The sequence below is a fragment of the Loxodonta africana genome, chromosome 3, assembly GCF_030014295.1.
Source record: "Loxodonta africana isolate mLoxAfr1 chromosome 3, mLoxAfr1.hap2, whole genome shotgun sequence".
NCBI classification, from domain to species: Eukaryota; Metazoa; Chordata; class Mammalia; order Proboscidea; family Elephantidae; genus Loxodonta; species Loxodonta africana.
This window is the reverse complement of record NC_087344.1, coordinates 44,520,835-44,536,981: the sequence shown is the minus strand read 5'-3', so window position 1 is coordinate 44,536,981 and position 16,147 is coordinate 44,520,835. Positions and strand designations below refer to the sequence as shown.

The 16,147-nt window shown below is 51.5% G+C and overlaps 1 protein-coding gene across 4 annotated transcripts in view; it reads left to right on the top strand.

The window, feature by feature from the left end:
* The window catches only part of CTNNBIP1 (catenin beta interacting protein 1), an 81,575-nt gene that overhangs the window by 43,780 nt on the left and 21,648 nt on the right, over positions 1-16,147 (top strand). For all 4 annotated transcript variants that reach the window (XM_023552074.2, XM_010593136.2, XM_064281246.1 and 1 more), the window contains 2 exons: positions 2,815-2,935; positions 3,904-3,994. In XM_023552074.2, coding sequence (XP_023407842.1) covers positions 2,840-2,935; positions 3,904-3,994 — 187 coding nt within the window. In that variant the 5' untranslated portion in view covers positions 2,815-2,839. The remainder of the gene's footprint in view (positions 1-2,814; positions 2,936-3,903; positions 3,995-16,147) is intronic.

The following is a 16,147-nucleotide window of genomic DNA, read 5'->3' as shown; positions in this document are numbered from 1 at the left end:
TGATCATTCAAGGAGGGAGCCCTGAGTAGCGCAGTGGTTAAAGCACTCATCTACTAACCGATAGGTGGTTGCTGTTGGGTGCCATCAAGTTGGTTCTGACCCATAGAGAGCCTATGTACGACAGAACCAAAAGGGAGGTGGTTCGAACCCACCCGCTCCTCCACGGGAGAAAGATGGGGCCGCCGCTCCACGGGAGAAAGATGGGGCAGTCTGCTTCCATAAAGATTTACACCCTTAGAAACCCTATGGGGCAGTTCTATGCTGTCCTGCAGGGTCACTATGAGTCAGAATCGACTGGATGGCAGCAGGTTTTCGGTTGGATCATCCAAGGCACATGCAATTACTCAGAAACAGAAGTCCTTTGAGAAAGCTAAATTTGGTTATGGGAGACTGGACCAGGCACTTTGGTCTCTTAACATGATGACATGGGATCCTGAATTGACGTGGATATTGTAGGATGGGGGCTGTCTCCATATTCCATTCAGCCAGTGAGGAAGCACCACTATCACTCAGCACCCATCGGGTCTGCTGGGGAACACAGTGGTGTGCAAAGCCCTTCACTGGGGAGGTGGGGGGTGGCATTATGTGACAGTCTAACAAGATGTGTCTGAAAATCAGGACAATAAGATGGGGTTAGGAGAGTGACCGGGGTGGGAGGTGCAGAACCTGTGTCAGTTACGATGTCAGGGAAGTCTTTTCTGGGAAGACAGCCTCAACCTGGGACCTGAAGGATGAAAAGGAGCCAGTTCCAGGCTGAGGGGACACCCTGTGCAAAGGCTTCTGGGGGAAAAAGAGCTGCTTGGAAGAAGCTCCATTTCAGTTCTAGAAATGGAAGGCAGAGTGGTAAGTGGAAACATGAAGAGAAGCCAGGATGGAGAGCGAGCCAGGGCCGGGTCTACATGCTTTGGAAAGGCCCTGGCAGGGGCCTGAAATTTATTCCAAGGTAGCATTTAAAGCAGAAGAGGGATATCAGCGGTTTTTTTGTCCTTTTTTTTTTTTTTCTTCCAAACTAAAGATTATTCTGGCAACTGGATAGAAAGAAGGATGAGAAGTGGGGAGAGGACACGATGGCCGTGGGAAGAGGTGGAGAGCCATTCCCCTGGACTGAAGTGCAGGTTTACCTGCAGGGCTGCAGGCAATGCCGGGAGCCTGAGTTCACCTCCAGACTGTGGAGCGTGTCGGGGAGGTGGAACAGAAGGCAGTGAGAAATGGGATGAGGACAAGTTGACAGGAGAAGTTGTCCTAGAGCCAAGCTTCTTTTTGCCTCAGCATGCTAGGAGCTCAGAGTCACCCACAGCCTCTTGTCCGAGAGATATGACTCTATTTTCCAGTTGTTAATCAGCCCTTTTCTGGGCCCAGGCTGAGGGGGAGGGGACAGAAAGTAGACTAAGGGAAATCTGGGCGTTAGTGGGGAGCCCCAGAATGGTGCAAACGATTAATGCACTTGGCTGCTAACCAAAACGTTGGAGGTTTGAGTCCACCCAGAGGCACCTCAGAAAAAAGCCTTGGTGACCTACTTCTGAAAAAGCAACCATTGAGAACCCTATGGAGTGCAGTTCTACTCTGACACTCATGGAGTTGCTGTGTGTCTGAATTGATTTAGCAGCAAACTGGCTGGTTTGGGTTGTAGTGGTGGAGAGGAGACCCAGCCATTTCACACACAGGCACACAGAACACACGCCTGCTACTGAAGCCCCAATTGCCAGTTTTGCAGTCTGTTGTGTGGCTTTTAGGGCGAGGGCCCCATTAGCTTACAGGGAGGAGCAGTTGACAAGTTTATACCGGAGGCTCTGCAGAGCTTCAGAGTCCGCCCTTTGCCAGGAGAGCTGCCTGGCCCGGGAGAGCCTGCCTGTCCAGGGTTCCGTGGGCCCTGTGGGATGCCCGGGCGTGAGGCGCCCTTGGCCTGCCAGCTCAGTCCCTTGGTCCTCCAAGTGCAACTCCTTGGCACCAGGGCCATTCAGGCTCCACCCCCACCAGCTGCTGCGTTATTTCTGACTCATCCAGGAGTTACAAGTGTGTAACCAAATCCCTCCACACCCGGCTTCTTCCCCTCCGGCCCCTCCTGGAGGGAGGACTCTCGGGGCTTCTCTCCTGGCACCTTTCTGAGTGTTGGGTGCCTGGTGCACCTGGACCCAGCTGCTGGTCTTCACAGCCACCTGCGGAGTCTCCCTTGGACAGGTGGGGTGGGTTGTGAGGGTGGTGTGGCAAGCCCGGGCGGGCACCCATGCCCTGCAGCCCCAGGCTAGCCTTTCCCACTGAGGGACTCCTTGGAGCCTGGCGGGGGAGCTGGCCTCTTGCTCATGAAGCCGTCTTGGGAATTGGGGGTTGGGTGCTGCTCTCGAGGTTTCCTGAGCCAAAGGGCCCAACCAGCTCCCACTGGTCACGTCACTTTTGTTCCCTGTGGAAGTTGCTGGCTTTGAGAACTGAGGACTCCGTGGCTTTTTGCACCACATTCCTGACTGGGGAGAGTGACCTGCAGGCAGGAGCCTGTGGAGAGGGTGGCTGGAGGGCATAGCTGGCCTGAACCTGGGCCTCTCAGTCCCCTGGGCCCCGCAGCTCCGCTCACAGAGGCGCAGGCAGGCTGCCCCCTTCCGCTCCTGCTTGGTCTGGCTGTGTGGGGCAAGACCACTCACCCCTGCTCCAAGCTCTCAGGAATAAGACCCTGAAGTGTTATGCTGCCTGATAAACCCTAACAGAGTGCCCGGGTGTCCGGTGGGAAGAGCTCCCTGGGAAGGTGTGGGGCACCCAGGAGGTGTCTGTATCTGGTGTGTGTCTGCCTGACCCTGCCCTTCAGTGCTGCTCCTTGCTCCACAGGGATCCCCAGCACTGGGCCGGGGGGATGAACCGTGAGGGGGCTCCCGGGAAGAGTCCGGAGGAGATGTATATTCAGCAGAAGGTCCGAGTCCTGCTCATGCTGCGGAAGATGGGCTCAAACGTGAGTGCCCCAAACTCTGCCCAGGGCGCGGACCCGCTATGCAGGGCGGGCAGGGGGACTGCGGCCACCTCCTGCAGCCATCGTGCTACGGGACGGTGCTGCTGGACCTGTGGGTGGCTCATGGTGACCAGTCTTGCCATCCCCATAGTCCTGACCTTCCTTTCCTCTGTCTCCCAATGCCCGAGCGACTTCTCCCCCAGAGAGGCATCAGGGCAACTGGGAAGGCCGGGCATGGAGAGCTGGGCAAAGGGTAGCAAACGACATTGGGGCATCTCAGAAAGAGTGGCTTCAGCTGGCTGTCACTCCAGGAAGGGCCCTGGGTAGACTAGATGTGTTCTCAGATTCAGCCAGAGTGGCAAGGCCTGTGCACCCCAGGGACCGAGTTTTGGAGGTGGCTGCGGGGGGAGGGGTGCTGCTGTGGAACTGAAGGCCTTTAGGGCTGTTTGCCCCAGCTGCTGGGGAGAGGGGTCAGGTCTCAGGAACAGAGGAGAGGCCACTGCAGGGGTGGATTATCTCATAGGCAAGGTAAGCACTGTGCTTACCTTGCTTACCAGATCATCTGTAGTGAACAATTTCAAATAGGTTTCACCACAAACCCTTGTGAAATGGTTTACTACAGATTAGTAAATAAGCAAAGTAAACCCTTGCTTACCTTGCTTACGAGGTCATCCGCCCCTGTCAGGGATTGCAAATTTAAAAAGAGGCTTTGATTCCGTAGGGAGGTGCTGTGGTGTTGGGAGAGAGACAGATGTTAGTGTACCTAAAAGCAGAAGTCTTTGATGTAGTGAAAAAAATGTGAAATTGTTCACTACAGATGATCTGGTAAGCAAGATAAGGGCCATGCTTACCTTGCCTATTGGATAATTCTTGCCTGGCCACTGCTCAGGGACCGAGGGCTCAAGGGGCAGGGCGGGGCCTTTGGGGAGCAGGTGCACGTGGCGCTTACCTGTGGCGCTCCCCCCTTGCAGCTGACGGCCAGTGAGGAGGAGTTCCTGCGCACCTACGCAGGTGTGGTCAACAGCCAGCTCAGCCAGCTACCGCAGCACTCCATCGACCAGGGTGAGTCCAGCGGCAGCACAGAGCTATGGCTCCTTTAGAAAGCAGCCCTCTTGGCTGGGTGGTGCACGAGAGAGATGTGGGGCAGATAGGCAGGGGCCGCAGCTCCCTCCTCCCCACAGCTGGCCCAGCACCACAGCCACATCCAGACATAGAGTCCAGGGAGCCTCTGCAGCCTTCTGCTTGGCCTGTCTCCTTCCCCAGGCCGGAGCCAAGGACCCAATCACGCAGATGATAGGGTCCCTTCTAGGCCTGGAGGAGGCAGGAAATGGAAGGGCACTGGGGTCCACCATCACTGCAGAGGCTCAGGTTGTTGCATTTCCTCAGCCTTTGACATCAGCAGTGCCCTGGCCCCTGCCCACCCAGCACCCTGTCCAGGAGGAGCAAAATCCTCCTTGTGTGCTAGGACAGGGCCGTCACTGCTGGCCTGGCTGTGGCGGGAAGGGCTGCCTGAAGGCTCTGGAGGTCTCCTTGCACCCAGGGGCATTGAATGTGTTTTGGGTAACCTCAATCAGTGATGATAATGATACTGAACCAGAAAAGTAAATAAATAAATAAAACCCATTGTCATTGAGTTGATTGTGACTCATAGCAACCCTGTAGGACAGAGTAGAACTGCCCCATAAAGTTTCCAAGGAGCACCTGGTGGATTTGAACTGCCGACCTTTTGGTTAGCACCTGTAGCATTTAACCACTGCACTACCAGGGTTTCCAATAATGATAATAGGTAGCATTTATTGTTGCTGGATGTCATTGAGTTGATTTTGACTCAGTGACTTCATATGACAGAGTAGAACTGCCCCATAGGTTTTTTTTTTTTTTTTTAAATAATTTTTTTTTCTGTTTTAGGTGAAAGTTTACACAGCAAATTAGTTCCCCTTTAACAATTTTTATACACATTGTTCTGTGGCATTGGTTACAATTTTACAATGTGTCAGCATTCTGATTATTTCCATTCTGTTTGTTCTGTTTCCACTAATTTATCTTCCCCTCCTGCCCCTTGCCTTCTCATCTCTGCTTTTGGGTAAATGTTGACCTTTGGTCTCATGTAGTTAATTGTTTAAGGGAGCACATTACTCATGGGTGATACTGTTTATAAGCCAATGTGTTATTTAGTTGAAAGGTGATCTATAGAAATAGCCTCAAATCCAAGTTCAAAGCTTATCTTAGGACAATATTCTTGGGGACTCCTCTAGCCTCTATTGGTCTAGTAAGTCTGGCTTTTTTTAGGAATTTGAGTTTTGTTCTATATTTTTTCTCCCATCTATCCAGGACCTTCTGTTGTTTCCCTGGTCCAAACGGTCCATAGTGGTAGCTGGGCACCTAGTTCTTCTAGTCTCAGGTGAGAGAACGCTGTGGTTCATGTGAGCTGTTAGTGCCGTGGACTAGTTTCTTCTTTGAGCTTTTGGTTACTTTCATTCTCTTTTGTTCCACCCATAGGGTTTGCTTGTCTGTAATTTTTATAGGAACAAATTGCCAGGTCTTTCTACTGCAGGTAACGCTTATTGAGTGTTTAGTTTGTAGCAGGCACTGAGCTAATGCTTGATCTACATCATTTCATTTTAGATAGCTACGATTTGTGTTGCCTCCATTTAATAGGTAAAAAAACAGGGGTTTGGAAGCAGTAAGTCACCATCCTTGGTCACACAGCCATTACTGGGGCCCAGGATACAGACCTGCAGCCTGACTACAGAGCCAAGCTCACAACCACTGGAGCTGAGGCTGTGGTAGGCTGCTGGGCTGCTCCGCGATCCTTGGCAGCCACTCAGGGCTCTCCCTTTCTTGGGCCCATCCTGACAGTGCAGCCAGTCATCCTTTCCTTCTTTTATTCTTTTTATGCTGAGTTGGAATTATTGGCCATAAGATATTCCAACCTCTGCGTGTCCAGGCATGAGTGGGTTCCCAGAAGCGGAGTGCTGACGGTGCATCCAGCAGGGTGAAAGGCAGGCCTGGCCCATGGGGGCTGTTTGTCTGGAAGCTGACCTAGATCCCCAGCCAACCCTTGTTCTCCTGGATGTTGTGGGGCTCTGCCCTGGTACAGGGGCTGGTTCCCAAGCTCTGATGCTGTGCGTGACCAAATCTGTGTACGCAATGCAGCACAGTCTCCACCAGGCTCTCCCATGCCTCAGGCCACTCCTGGGACAGCCGCCCACCTCACAGCCTGCCCAGGCAAGTCTGCTCAGGTGTGTCGGCCAATGCAGCCATCTCAGGGGAGGGAGGTGCCAGGCATGGAAGCTACTCCCCCTCTCCTCTCAGGGTCTTTTCCCTTCGAGGGCTGGCCTGGGTCCCTTTCCATTGGCTTTTGAACCATATCTGAAACCCTCAGGCTTTTTTGCTCTTAATGGAAAAAATGTAAATAAGCTATAGGACAGTCTTTCAGTATAGAAAAAACTGAATAGCACATACACCCCCCACCCACATTCTCACACATGTACGTGTACTTTAAAAAAAAAGAAAAAGAAAGGCTGAAAGAATATTTTATCGGAGGTAGGACTATAAGAAAGTTACACCTCCCAAGTCATACATTTTGTAAAGCTAATTTGTTTAACGTTACACAGGTGCCTCTTTTGTAACAAGGAGAAATTTTTAAAACTATGGGCACCCAGGTGGCACAAATGATTAAGTGCTCAGCTACTAACTGAAAGGGTTGTGGTTAGGGTTTACCCAAAGGTGCCTCGGAAGAAGGGTCTGGCAGTGTGGTTCCAGAAAAATCAGCCATTGAAAATCTTATGGAGCACGGTTGTGGTCTTTCACAGTGGGGCTGCCGTGAGTCGGAATCTACTCAATAGCATCTGCTTCGTTTTTTTTTTTTTTTTTTTTTGGTTTTCAAAAAATATGTTTTTAAGCAAGCTCTTTTTTATCTCTCTGAGCTAAACCAACAGTTGAGAATGAAAATGAACTCCACTGAGTTGTTTGAGAAGGTCACAGTGACCTCACCTTGCTGTTGTTGATCTGGCCTTGAAACTGCTGAGCACCTAGATGTGACACGGTGGGCCTCAGAACCCCCCCTCCTGGACATGGGGTGTCTGTGGGCAAGCCCATCTGCCCTCTGGTGGGGGGTTCCTGGAGCCAGGGAGCCTGGGAAGAATGTCTGGGGAGGTGGGTGGGGTGGGCATGGTCCTTTCTGCTGGGCAAAGCATGGACTGCCTGGCTGGCTGCCAAGGCCCGACCTGCATGGAAAGACAGGAGACAGAGGAGGCTTGAGGACCCCTGTGGACTGAGTGAGGTGGGCAGGGAGCAGCCACATTTACAAGAGCTCCTGAGCATAGTACTATTTTGTTTTTGTGCCCAAAGACAACATAGACAAGCACAAAAACAATGACAACCAAATGGCCATCAGTCCAGTATCTCCACTCTGGGGGCACAAGCCTAGGAGCAGGCCCAGGAATTTCTTTCAGAGCCTTGGAGCTCAGTGGATCTCTGCTAAAATTCTATTCTGGCCAACCTGCAGGAGATGCTGGGTGTTGTCCCGCCTGTTGCTGCAGGGCATACTGGTGTCAGAGGCTCCAGGTGCTGCCCAGGTGGCAAAAGCCCTGGATTCTTGCTTCCAGTGCTTGGGGAGGAGGCAGAGACCCCCATATGAATGGCTGCCTGAAGCCTGTCATGAGCGCCTCCTGCCCACTAGGTGGCACTGTCTCTCAGCAAATGCCCCATTCTATCTCCCACTGGTGCTGGTAACTTTTCCATCTTCAGCTCTTCCCTGTGATATTCCCTAAAACTGAAGAAATGTCTCCAAGTCCCAGGCTCCCCTAGGTTGGGAGGCTTGAGGCTGCCCCACCAACAAGACAGCACTCGGCATTAATCTTAGACCCCAGCACACTTCCCCTCTAGGGAACTGGGATACTGCTTGCCCTCTCTGAGGCCCCCAAGGGATTATGGGCAGGCTCAGGGCCTGTTCATCCCTCCACCCACTGGCTCTTGTGCAGCTGGCTTTTGTGCCCTGGCCTACCCCGTCCTGTCAAGCACCTGCTGGGTACCAAGTGCTGTGCCAGAAGCAGGGGACCCACAGTCAAGCCTGCAGGGGCCTGTACCCTGGAGGTTACTAAACATTCCAGCACAGGGCAGGGGGCCTCCCGAGTGTTAAGGGGGACCCTCCTCAGTTCTTAGCCTGCCTGCCTGCTCTGCTGGCCTGAGACCACCAATGTCAGCGTCCTTCTAGAAGCCCACCTTTCCCTCCCTTGGGCTCTGTCTATCTGTCTGTCTCCCTCCCTTCTCCTCCCCTCCTTTCTCCATTTTCTGCATACCTCTGCCTAGTCTCTTCTTTTCCCTTAATACGTGCTGCTGTTCCCCACATTCTGTACTCCTGTGAGTTCAACAATGAGCTCTGGTCAACAGCGCCTTCCAAACACAGACCCTCAGCCCAGACTGCCACCTGACCCCTAGACCTCTGTGTACAGCTGTTTACTGACAGCTTGCCACAGACACCCCAAACTCAGCTGTCTAGATTTATAACCTCTCCCCTCTATTCTCTGCTGTGATCAATGTGCCACTAAATACCCAGGATCTCAGGAGACTCACCCTTGAGTCTTCTCTTCCCCTAATATCCAGTAAGTTACTGAGTCTTTTTTTTTCTTTCTTTCTTTTTTTATTGTACTTTAGATGAAGGTTTACAGAATAAATTAGTTTCTTATTGAACAATTAATACACATATTGTTTTGTGACGTTGGTTACCAGCCCCACGACACATCAACATTCTCCCCTTCTCAACCTTGGATTCTCCATTACCAACTTTCCTGTCTCCTCCTGCCTTCTCGTCCTTTTCCCTGGGCTGGTGTACCCATTTAGTCTTGTTTTATTTTATAGGCCTGTCTAATCTTTGGCTGAACGTGAACCTCAGGAGTGACTTCAATACTGAGTTAAAAGGGTGTCTGGGGAGTTACCAACTCCTTTCAATTATCCTGCCTTAATGTACCTCAAGTCTGCTTCCTCTTCCCCATCGTGGTCTGAACCCCTGTTTTGGTTTGACCCCATGTTAATTCTTGTCTGTTGTTGTTCGTTGCTGTCAAGTTGATTCTGTCTCATGGCAACATCATGTGTGAGGTAGCTGCAAATAGCTCCTAGCTGGCATCTTGACTTCTCGTCTTACCCCCTCCAGTCTACCTCCACCTCATAGCCAGAGCAACTACATCAGCAGGTCTCTCCCCCACTTCAAATCTTTCACTGGCTCCCACTGCTTCTATGTATAAAATATTGATTGTTTTCCTGGTTATACAGTAATGCCTTATCATTGTAGAAGATGGGGTAAAAGGAGAAACAGCAGAGAAGTTTATAGGATAAAGAATCCTACTACACAGCTATAATCACTGTTAACTCTTACTAGATTTCCAGTCCCCTTAGCGTGACAAGCAAGACACCCTTGTTCTCACCCTGCCCACCCCCGACACCTCACACGCACCATTAGCAGCCACAGTGAATGGCTTTCGGCTCCCGTCTTGTCCATAACTCTTTTCTGCCTCTGTTTGCCTCTCTGCTGTCAGGAACCAAACCCTAACTTGCCACCCTTCCCTGTCTGCCAGGTCAGGCTGCGGACCCTTCTGATTTCCATCCATGTGTGTACACCTGGGGGCGCTGCTTCCCACACTGTCTCCTGTTCAGCCCCTTGGCCAGCCTCAGCTCCTTGAGCTTGAGACCGTGGCTACCATCTTCGATTTTATGGGCCAGACACCAACAGGCCCTCAGTGAGTGCTCAGATGAATGACCAGGCCAAGTTGTGGATCCTGTGGACCCCCAAGAAAGAGCGTGACATGGGATGAATTCTCTGAGCACTATCTCCCGGTCCCCAAGGGTGACCAAGCGGACCTGACAGCCAGACCGGGCTCAGCTTTGAACCAAAGGAAATCAGTGCTTCCCTGGGAAGGTCGCCTTGCTGAGTAGGCCCAGCTGCAGGCATGGGGTGGAGAGCGATCGTTCTTAAGCAGGCTGAGCAGAACGCTGACTCTGTTTCTTTTTTATCGCCAGTGCTGTTCTCTGTATATCAAATATTGATTTTTTCCTGGTTTTAAAGAATGCACAGTCATTGCAGAAGGTTGGGGAAAAGTAGAAACAGCAGAAAGGTTTAAAGACTAGCAGACAGGAAGAATTCTGCTATGTAGCAATAATCACTAATTTAAAAAAAAAACAAAAAACCCATTGCCATCCAGTCGATTCTGATTCATAGCAGCCCTATGGGACAGAATGGAACTGCCTTTATAGGGTTTCCAAGGAGCAGCTGGCAGATTTGAACTGCCGACCTTTTGGTTGCAGCTGAGCTCTTAACCGCTGCTCCGCCAGCACTCTAACACCTCTGGTTAAATTTCCTGGCAGCCTTTTTTAAAATGTGTATGTATCTCCATTGTAAAATTAATATTATACAGTACAAACATTTTAGTATCCATTTTAACACCCATTTTTCACCTACGATGATTGTACTGTTTAACAATTTTAAAGAAAACATTTTAATGATGGCCTAGCACTCAGCCATGTGACCATGTCATATTTAATTGACCAATCCCTTATTGCTGGGCATTTGTTTCTCATTTTTACTTCTAGTTGTAACAGCAGGCATTTATTGATTTCTCCCTGTGTGCCAGTTTCCTTGTCAAGTAACAGACGAGGGCTATTTCAATGCATTCTCATGACAACCCTGGGAGGTGGCTGCTGTTGTAGGCCTCACTTTAAGATGAGAAAACAGGCAAAAATGTAATCAGTGTCATTCAGTTGTGTTGGTAAATGTTTTGGTGTGTATAATTTCACTATAGTTTTAAAAAAAAAAGAGACAGAACAAGCTCAGAGAGGTTAAGTAACTTGCTCAAGGTCACACAGCGAGGCAGTGTGGGTCCAGGATGTGATGTACATGGGACATCACTGTGTATAAATCTTTATCCTCTTTATTTGTTTTAAGCTAAATTCCAAGAGTGGCTTACAGGCTATGTGCATTTTTAAGCAGAACAGTGTTTTACCAAAGGAGCAGGTTAATTTAGGCACAGTTACGTGATTGTAGCCGACGCTATTTCAGGAGGAGGTAGGAAAAATTGGGAAGCGCTTCCTGCTGCCTTTGTATTTATTCTGGGCCCTTCACTTGCAGGCGCCTTTGAACGTGTGGCTTCTCTGAGAGTCCCTCTGTTCCTGCCTCAGCAGGAAGACAGGGACTGGGCACAGGCAGTGTGCCCACAAGACCCAGTTCCAGGCCCCAGATGGCACTTTGGAAAGGCCTCCCCATAACCAGTTGGCTGCAGAACTGCATCCCTGTGCAGTGCCTTGGACAGGCCCCATCCAGGCACCAGGGGGCTGAGGGGACCCCTCCCCAGACACAGCCCATTTTGTCAAGCAGGCTGCTCATCCTGTGATTGGCCTCTGCCCTATCCCTCTTCTTGTACCCGAGAGCCGTGGTACTGCTCTGGTGGCTCTCGGCCTGTCCCACCCCCATCTGACTACATGCATTCTCCAGGTAGCTGTTCCGGGAAGATTCCCCATGCCTCCAGCCCGCCTGCTGTCTGGGTTCTACTGGCTGTGCCCCTAGGAAGCCGAGGCTGCTGGCTCAGAGTATACGCCCAGAGAACCTAAAGTAGGTCACTCGGTCTCAGAGTTATGCTGGGGACCTTGTTAAAATACTAGTGGTCATGAGCAAACCGGCAAGGAACCAGAGTCTCCAGGGAAGTGGCCCAGCACTTTATAATTCACCAGCAGCCCTGCTCTGTCCACCACCCACTGCACCCTCTCCACAGCCCTGTGGGTAGCCCTGCGGGTGGTTGGCATGTGGGCTTCTTCTTACAGCCAAGTGCAGGAAGTTCTTGCTGGAATCCTCCCACACATCCGTCGAGCCTCTGTTCTTTCACTTCCTCCAGGAAGCCCTCTGTGACCCCTTCCCAGGTCCACCGGTGGCCAGCTCCTGGAGTTCCCTGCAAACCTTTGTCAGTTGTAGCCGCTATCATGTTGTGTCGGGAGCTCCCTGGAGCTGTGCTCGGTGCTGTGTTTACAGTTACGTGTTGTTGCTGTTGGGTGCCATGGAGTCAGGTTCTGACTCAGTGAACAGAGTACAGCTGCCCCGTGGGGTTTCTCGTCTGTAATCTTCACAGGAGCAGATCACTGGAGCTTTCTCCCGTGAAGCTGCTGGGTGGATTTGAACCATCAACCTTTTGGTTACCAGCTGAGCATTTAACCATTGTGCCACCAGGGCTCCTTCACAGTCAGCCTTAGCCACACTCCTGGCCCAGAGTAGGTGTTTTGTTGGATTGAAGCATAGACTGAGCCAAACCTCAGGGAGACTGAATTGTCACAAGTGGCTTCTCCCGCAGGAGGCTGGTGGGGCTCCTCCTTGGCACATGGCCCCCCACTGCTGGGTGTCTGCCGAGGTTCCCGGGTCCCCTCTCTCCCCATGTGTAGGGATAGCATCAAGCCTTTGCCCGAGGCTCCAGACGATAACAAACCCTGGACTGAAATTATAGTCAGGCCCAGTGAGAATTCCAGTATATAGGACAGGAAACTAATTTTTCTTAACTTTAATTAACACTTACATAAGAATTACCTATAACCTAATAATAATACAATTGAACCAAAAAATCAGGTGTGCATTGACTGAAACTGGGGAATCCACTAGGAGAATTTGGTATATGATAACGTGTCACAGAAAGATTAGAAGCAATCCCAAGGAAGGGTCCAGAATGTGATGAAATGCAGGGAGGTTTTTCGATTCAGCATTCTGGCTCTGAAGGGCCTGCTTTGACCCTTCAGTAATCAGTGTATGGTGTTCTGTTGTTTATAACTGAGAACAAATAATACTTGAAAGGCTTCAAAGCCCCTCATAGGACTTCATTAGCCCCCCAGCACCCCAGCAGGGGGTGGGCCTCTCTCATGGAGAAGGAGCATCGGGGGCCCCTCGGTCCAGTGATTAGACAACTCCACTCACACTGACCATCCCTGCTGTGTGCCAGGGGCGAGGCCAGATGATGGCACTGCCACCGAGCTGCTGGCCCTGCCACCGAGCTGCTGGCCCAGCGGGGCAGACAGACTCACGGACGGATGTGTAAAGAGCTTGGGGCACACAGGTAAATGTGTGACTAATTCTGTTGTTGGTTATATTTTTGTTGTCGATTTGTGACTTAGGAGACCCCTTGTGTTACAGAGTAGAACCACTCCATTGGGTTTTCTTGGCTGTAATCTTTATGTGGCAGACTGCCAGCCCTATTTCTTCAGCAGTACTGCTGAGTGGGTTTGAACCGCCAACCTTTTGGTTACTGGCTGAGCACAAACCATTTGCACCACCCAGGGACCTTTAAAGTATGACTGATTCTGAAGGGAAGCCCACCTCCAAGGCCACAGAGAGAAGGTGCCATGTGAACTGAGCCCTGAATCCAGGAAGTATGGAAAGGTGTATATAGACAAATTCGGAGTGTGTTAACCTCCTAGGGCTACCATAGCAAAGTGCTGAAAACTGGGTGACTTGAAACAACAGAGATGTATTTGCTCACAGTTGTGGAGGCTATAACTCCAAAATGATGGTGTTAGTAGGACCACGCTCCCTCTGAAGGCCGTATAGGGAGAATGTGTTCTGTGTCTCCCTTAGCTTCTGGTGTTGCTGGCAGTCCTTGGCATTCCTTGGCGTGCAGACATGTGGCTCCAATCTCTGCACCGTTGTTACATGGCATCTCCATGTGTCTGTGTTTGCTTTCCACTTCTTTTAAGGACGCCAGTAATATGGGATTAGGGCCGAGCCTAATGACCTCAACTTGATAAATCTGCAAAGACCCTATTTCCAAATAAGATCACAGTCACAGATACTGGGGGTCAGAACTTGAACATATCTTTTGGGGGGCCACCATTCAACCCATAACAGAGGGAGAAGGGTGTTGAGGCCAAGGGAGCCCCCTTGAGTGTGGACCCAGTGGAGTGCCAGTATTTGGTATATTCATATCCCTCCAAGAGTCCCGTTTGGTGCTTGCCAGGCAGGTGGCGAGTGGCTGGGAAGATGAAAGTGTTCTGGATGGAGTGGATTCTGAAGGAGCAGGGGTCCCCATGCACCTAGAGGGGAAGACGGCCAGGTCAGGTGGTTGTCCAACAGAGTGAAAACTGAAGGGGCGGAGGTCATGGGACAGAGGCTGAGGCTGGAGGGTGATGGTGACGTCTGTGTAGGTGAGAGATGACACAACACATTCCTGGGTCATATCGGTGGGACGTTGAGAACTGGGAACCACAGGCAGGGGTGAACAGGCGATGTGGAGTTTGAGACCAGAGCCGAGTGGAGTGGATGAAGATGGTGCCTGGTCCAAGCAGCTGATGTGGGAAGGCAGGAAGAGGAGCAGGGGTGGGAGGAGGGGTGAATCCTGAGTGGGAGGTGCCAGCGGGGTCCAGGAGGGGGGCGGAGTGTGGGTCTGGAGCTCAGGTGCTAAGAAGGGATTGGGAGCGTGGGTGAGGGTGGAAGCGTGGAATCGAGTGAACAGGCAGAGTAATGGAGGGAGAGCTGTCACCCCACCCTGTGAGCCAGGCAGAGGCCCTGAAAGGAGAAGGGTCAGCAGGATCACCGTCTGCACCCACTGGGCTTAGCAATCAAGAGGTCACTGGTGACATTTACCAAAATAGTTTCTATGGAGCCAGGGCTGGAAGCCAGATTGTATGGGTCAGGAGCAAATGGGAAGTGAGCACATGGAAGCAACAAGGACAGGCATCTCTTTCAGAGTGTTGGCAGAGAAGGGACGAAGCTTCTATGGGGTTAGACCAGGGGACAGTCTGCAGCATTGAGTTATCAGATGTGTGGTTCACAGACCACCTGCATCTATATCACCTAGGATAGTTGTTAAAAGTGCAGATTACCGGGCCCTGCACCAGCCCTGCTGAATCAGAATGTCTGCCAGCAGAGCCTGGGGAATCTGCGTTTTAAATAAGCCCCATGGAGATTGTATGCCTGCCAGACTTTGAGAATATGGGAGGACTTTGATGAAGCCCTGATCATCTCTGACCCGTGGATGGACCAGCCCACCTCCTCTCCCAGATTCTGCCCCTTCTCCTGCCCAGTCAAGCTTTTGGTCTGGGGGAGCTTATATTTTGGGGGACCAAGAATTTGAATGAGGAGAATGAGTGCGTCACTTGGGAAAGCAAACCACCAAGACAGTGTGTGTGTGTGTCTGTGTGTGTATTGGGCTCAGCGGGAGTGGGGAAGGTGGGGGTAGGGGTTGAGGCAGGTTTGGGAAAGCACATTTACGCTTCAGGCAGGTAGACTAGAACCCCAAGTTATGACCACACAAATGTGGTTTTGTTGCTTGATGCTGTTGATGTCATCCCCGAGCGGTTCATTTGGTGGGACAGGTGCTGTTCATCACATTTTACACATGGGGAAAACTGAAGCTGAATGTGCAGGGGCGTCCCCTGGTCCCACAGGTGATCAGAGTCAGACCCAGGCCCAGATCATAGCTTTCTACCTGGGTCCTGATGTCCTCGCCTTCCCTGAAGCCTGGGAAGCCCTTCATCTGCCAGTGAGCTCTCAGCCAGTGGATACAGGAGCCCGGTGCTGCGCCTGGAGCAGATGGCCCCTCTGCTCATTCACTGGCTGGTGGCCTCGGGTACATGGTTGATCTGGTTGTCAGCTTGGAGCCCCAGTAGGCGCCACTGAGTCTGGTACCTGCTTTGGCTGCTGAGACCTTGGTGGAGCAGAGGCTGCTGTCCCCATAGCAACCAGAGTGTCATGCTGTCTCTGGGTAAAAGCCACCCCCTGGGAACCTTGGAGCATCAGAACTCAGATGAGCAGAACGTCATCTCGAAGCCTGGGGCTGCTAAAAACAGTGTCTACCTCCGGGTGTGCTGGGAGAAGCCCAATCCTGGCTGTGCCCAAGGCTTATCCCAGTAGATACTTTTCCCTTTGGCCATGTCTGTGACCTGTTTTTCCAGGCAGCCTCGCTGCTGGTTCATTTCCCCAGAGCTGGTCACTGGGACACTGCAATTTTGGGTAGCCAGGCAGCTGATGCTAGTTGGTGTTGACAGCAAGGTAATGAGCTCATGGGGGGAGGAGGAGGTACCCAGCCAAAATCATATGGCCGAAAAGGCAATAGGATATCCAGAATGGGATCGTCCTGAGCAGTTTGGAGCGTGTGGTCATGTTTTCTCTCTGGCCTGATCTGCCAGGTGCGTGGAAGGTGGGCCTTTGGGTCCCAGGACACAGCCCAGAGTAACTTCCTACACTGATGATCA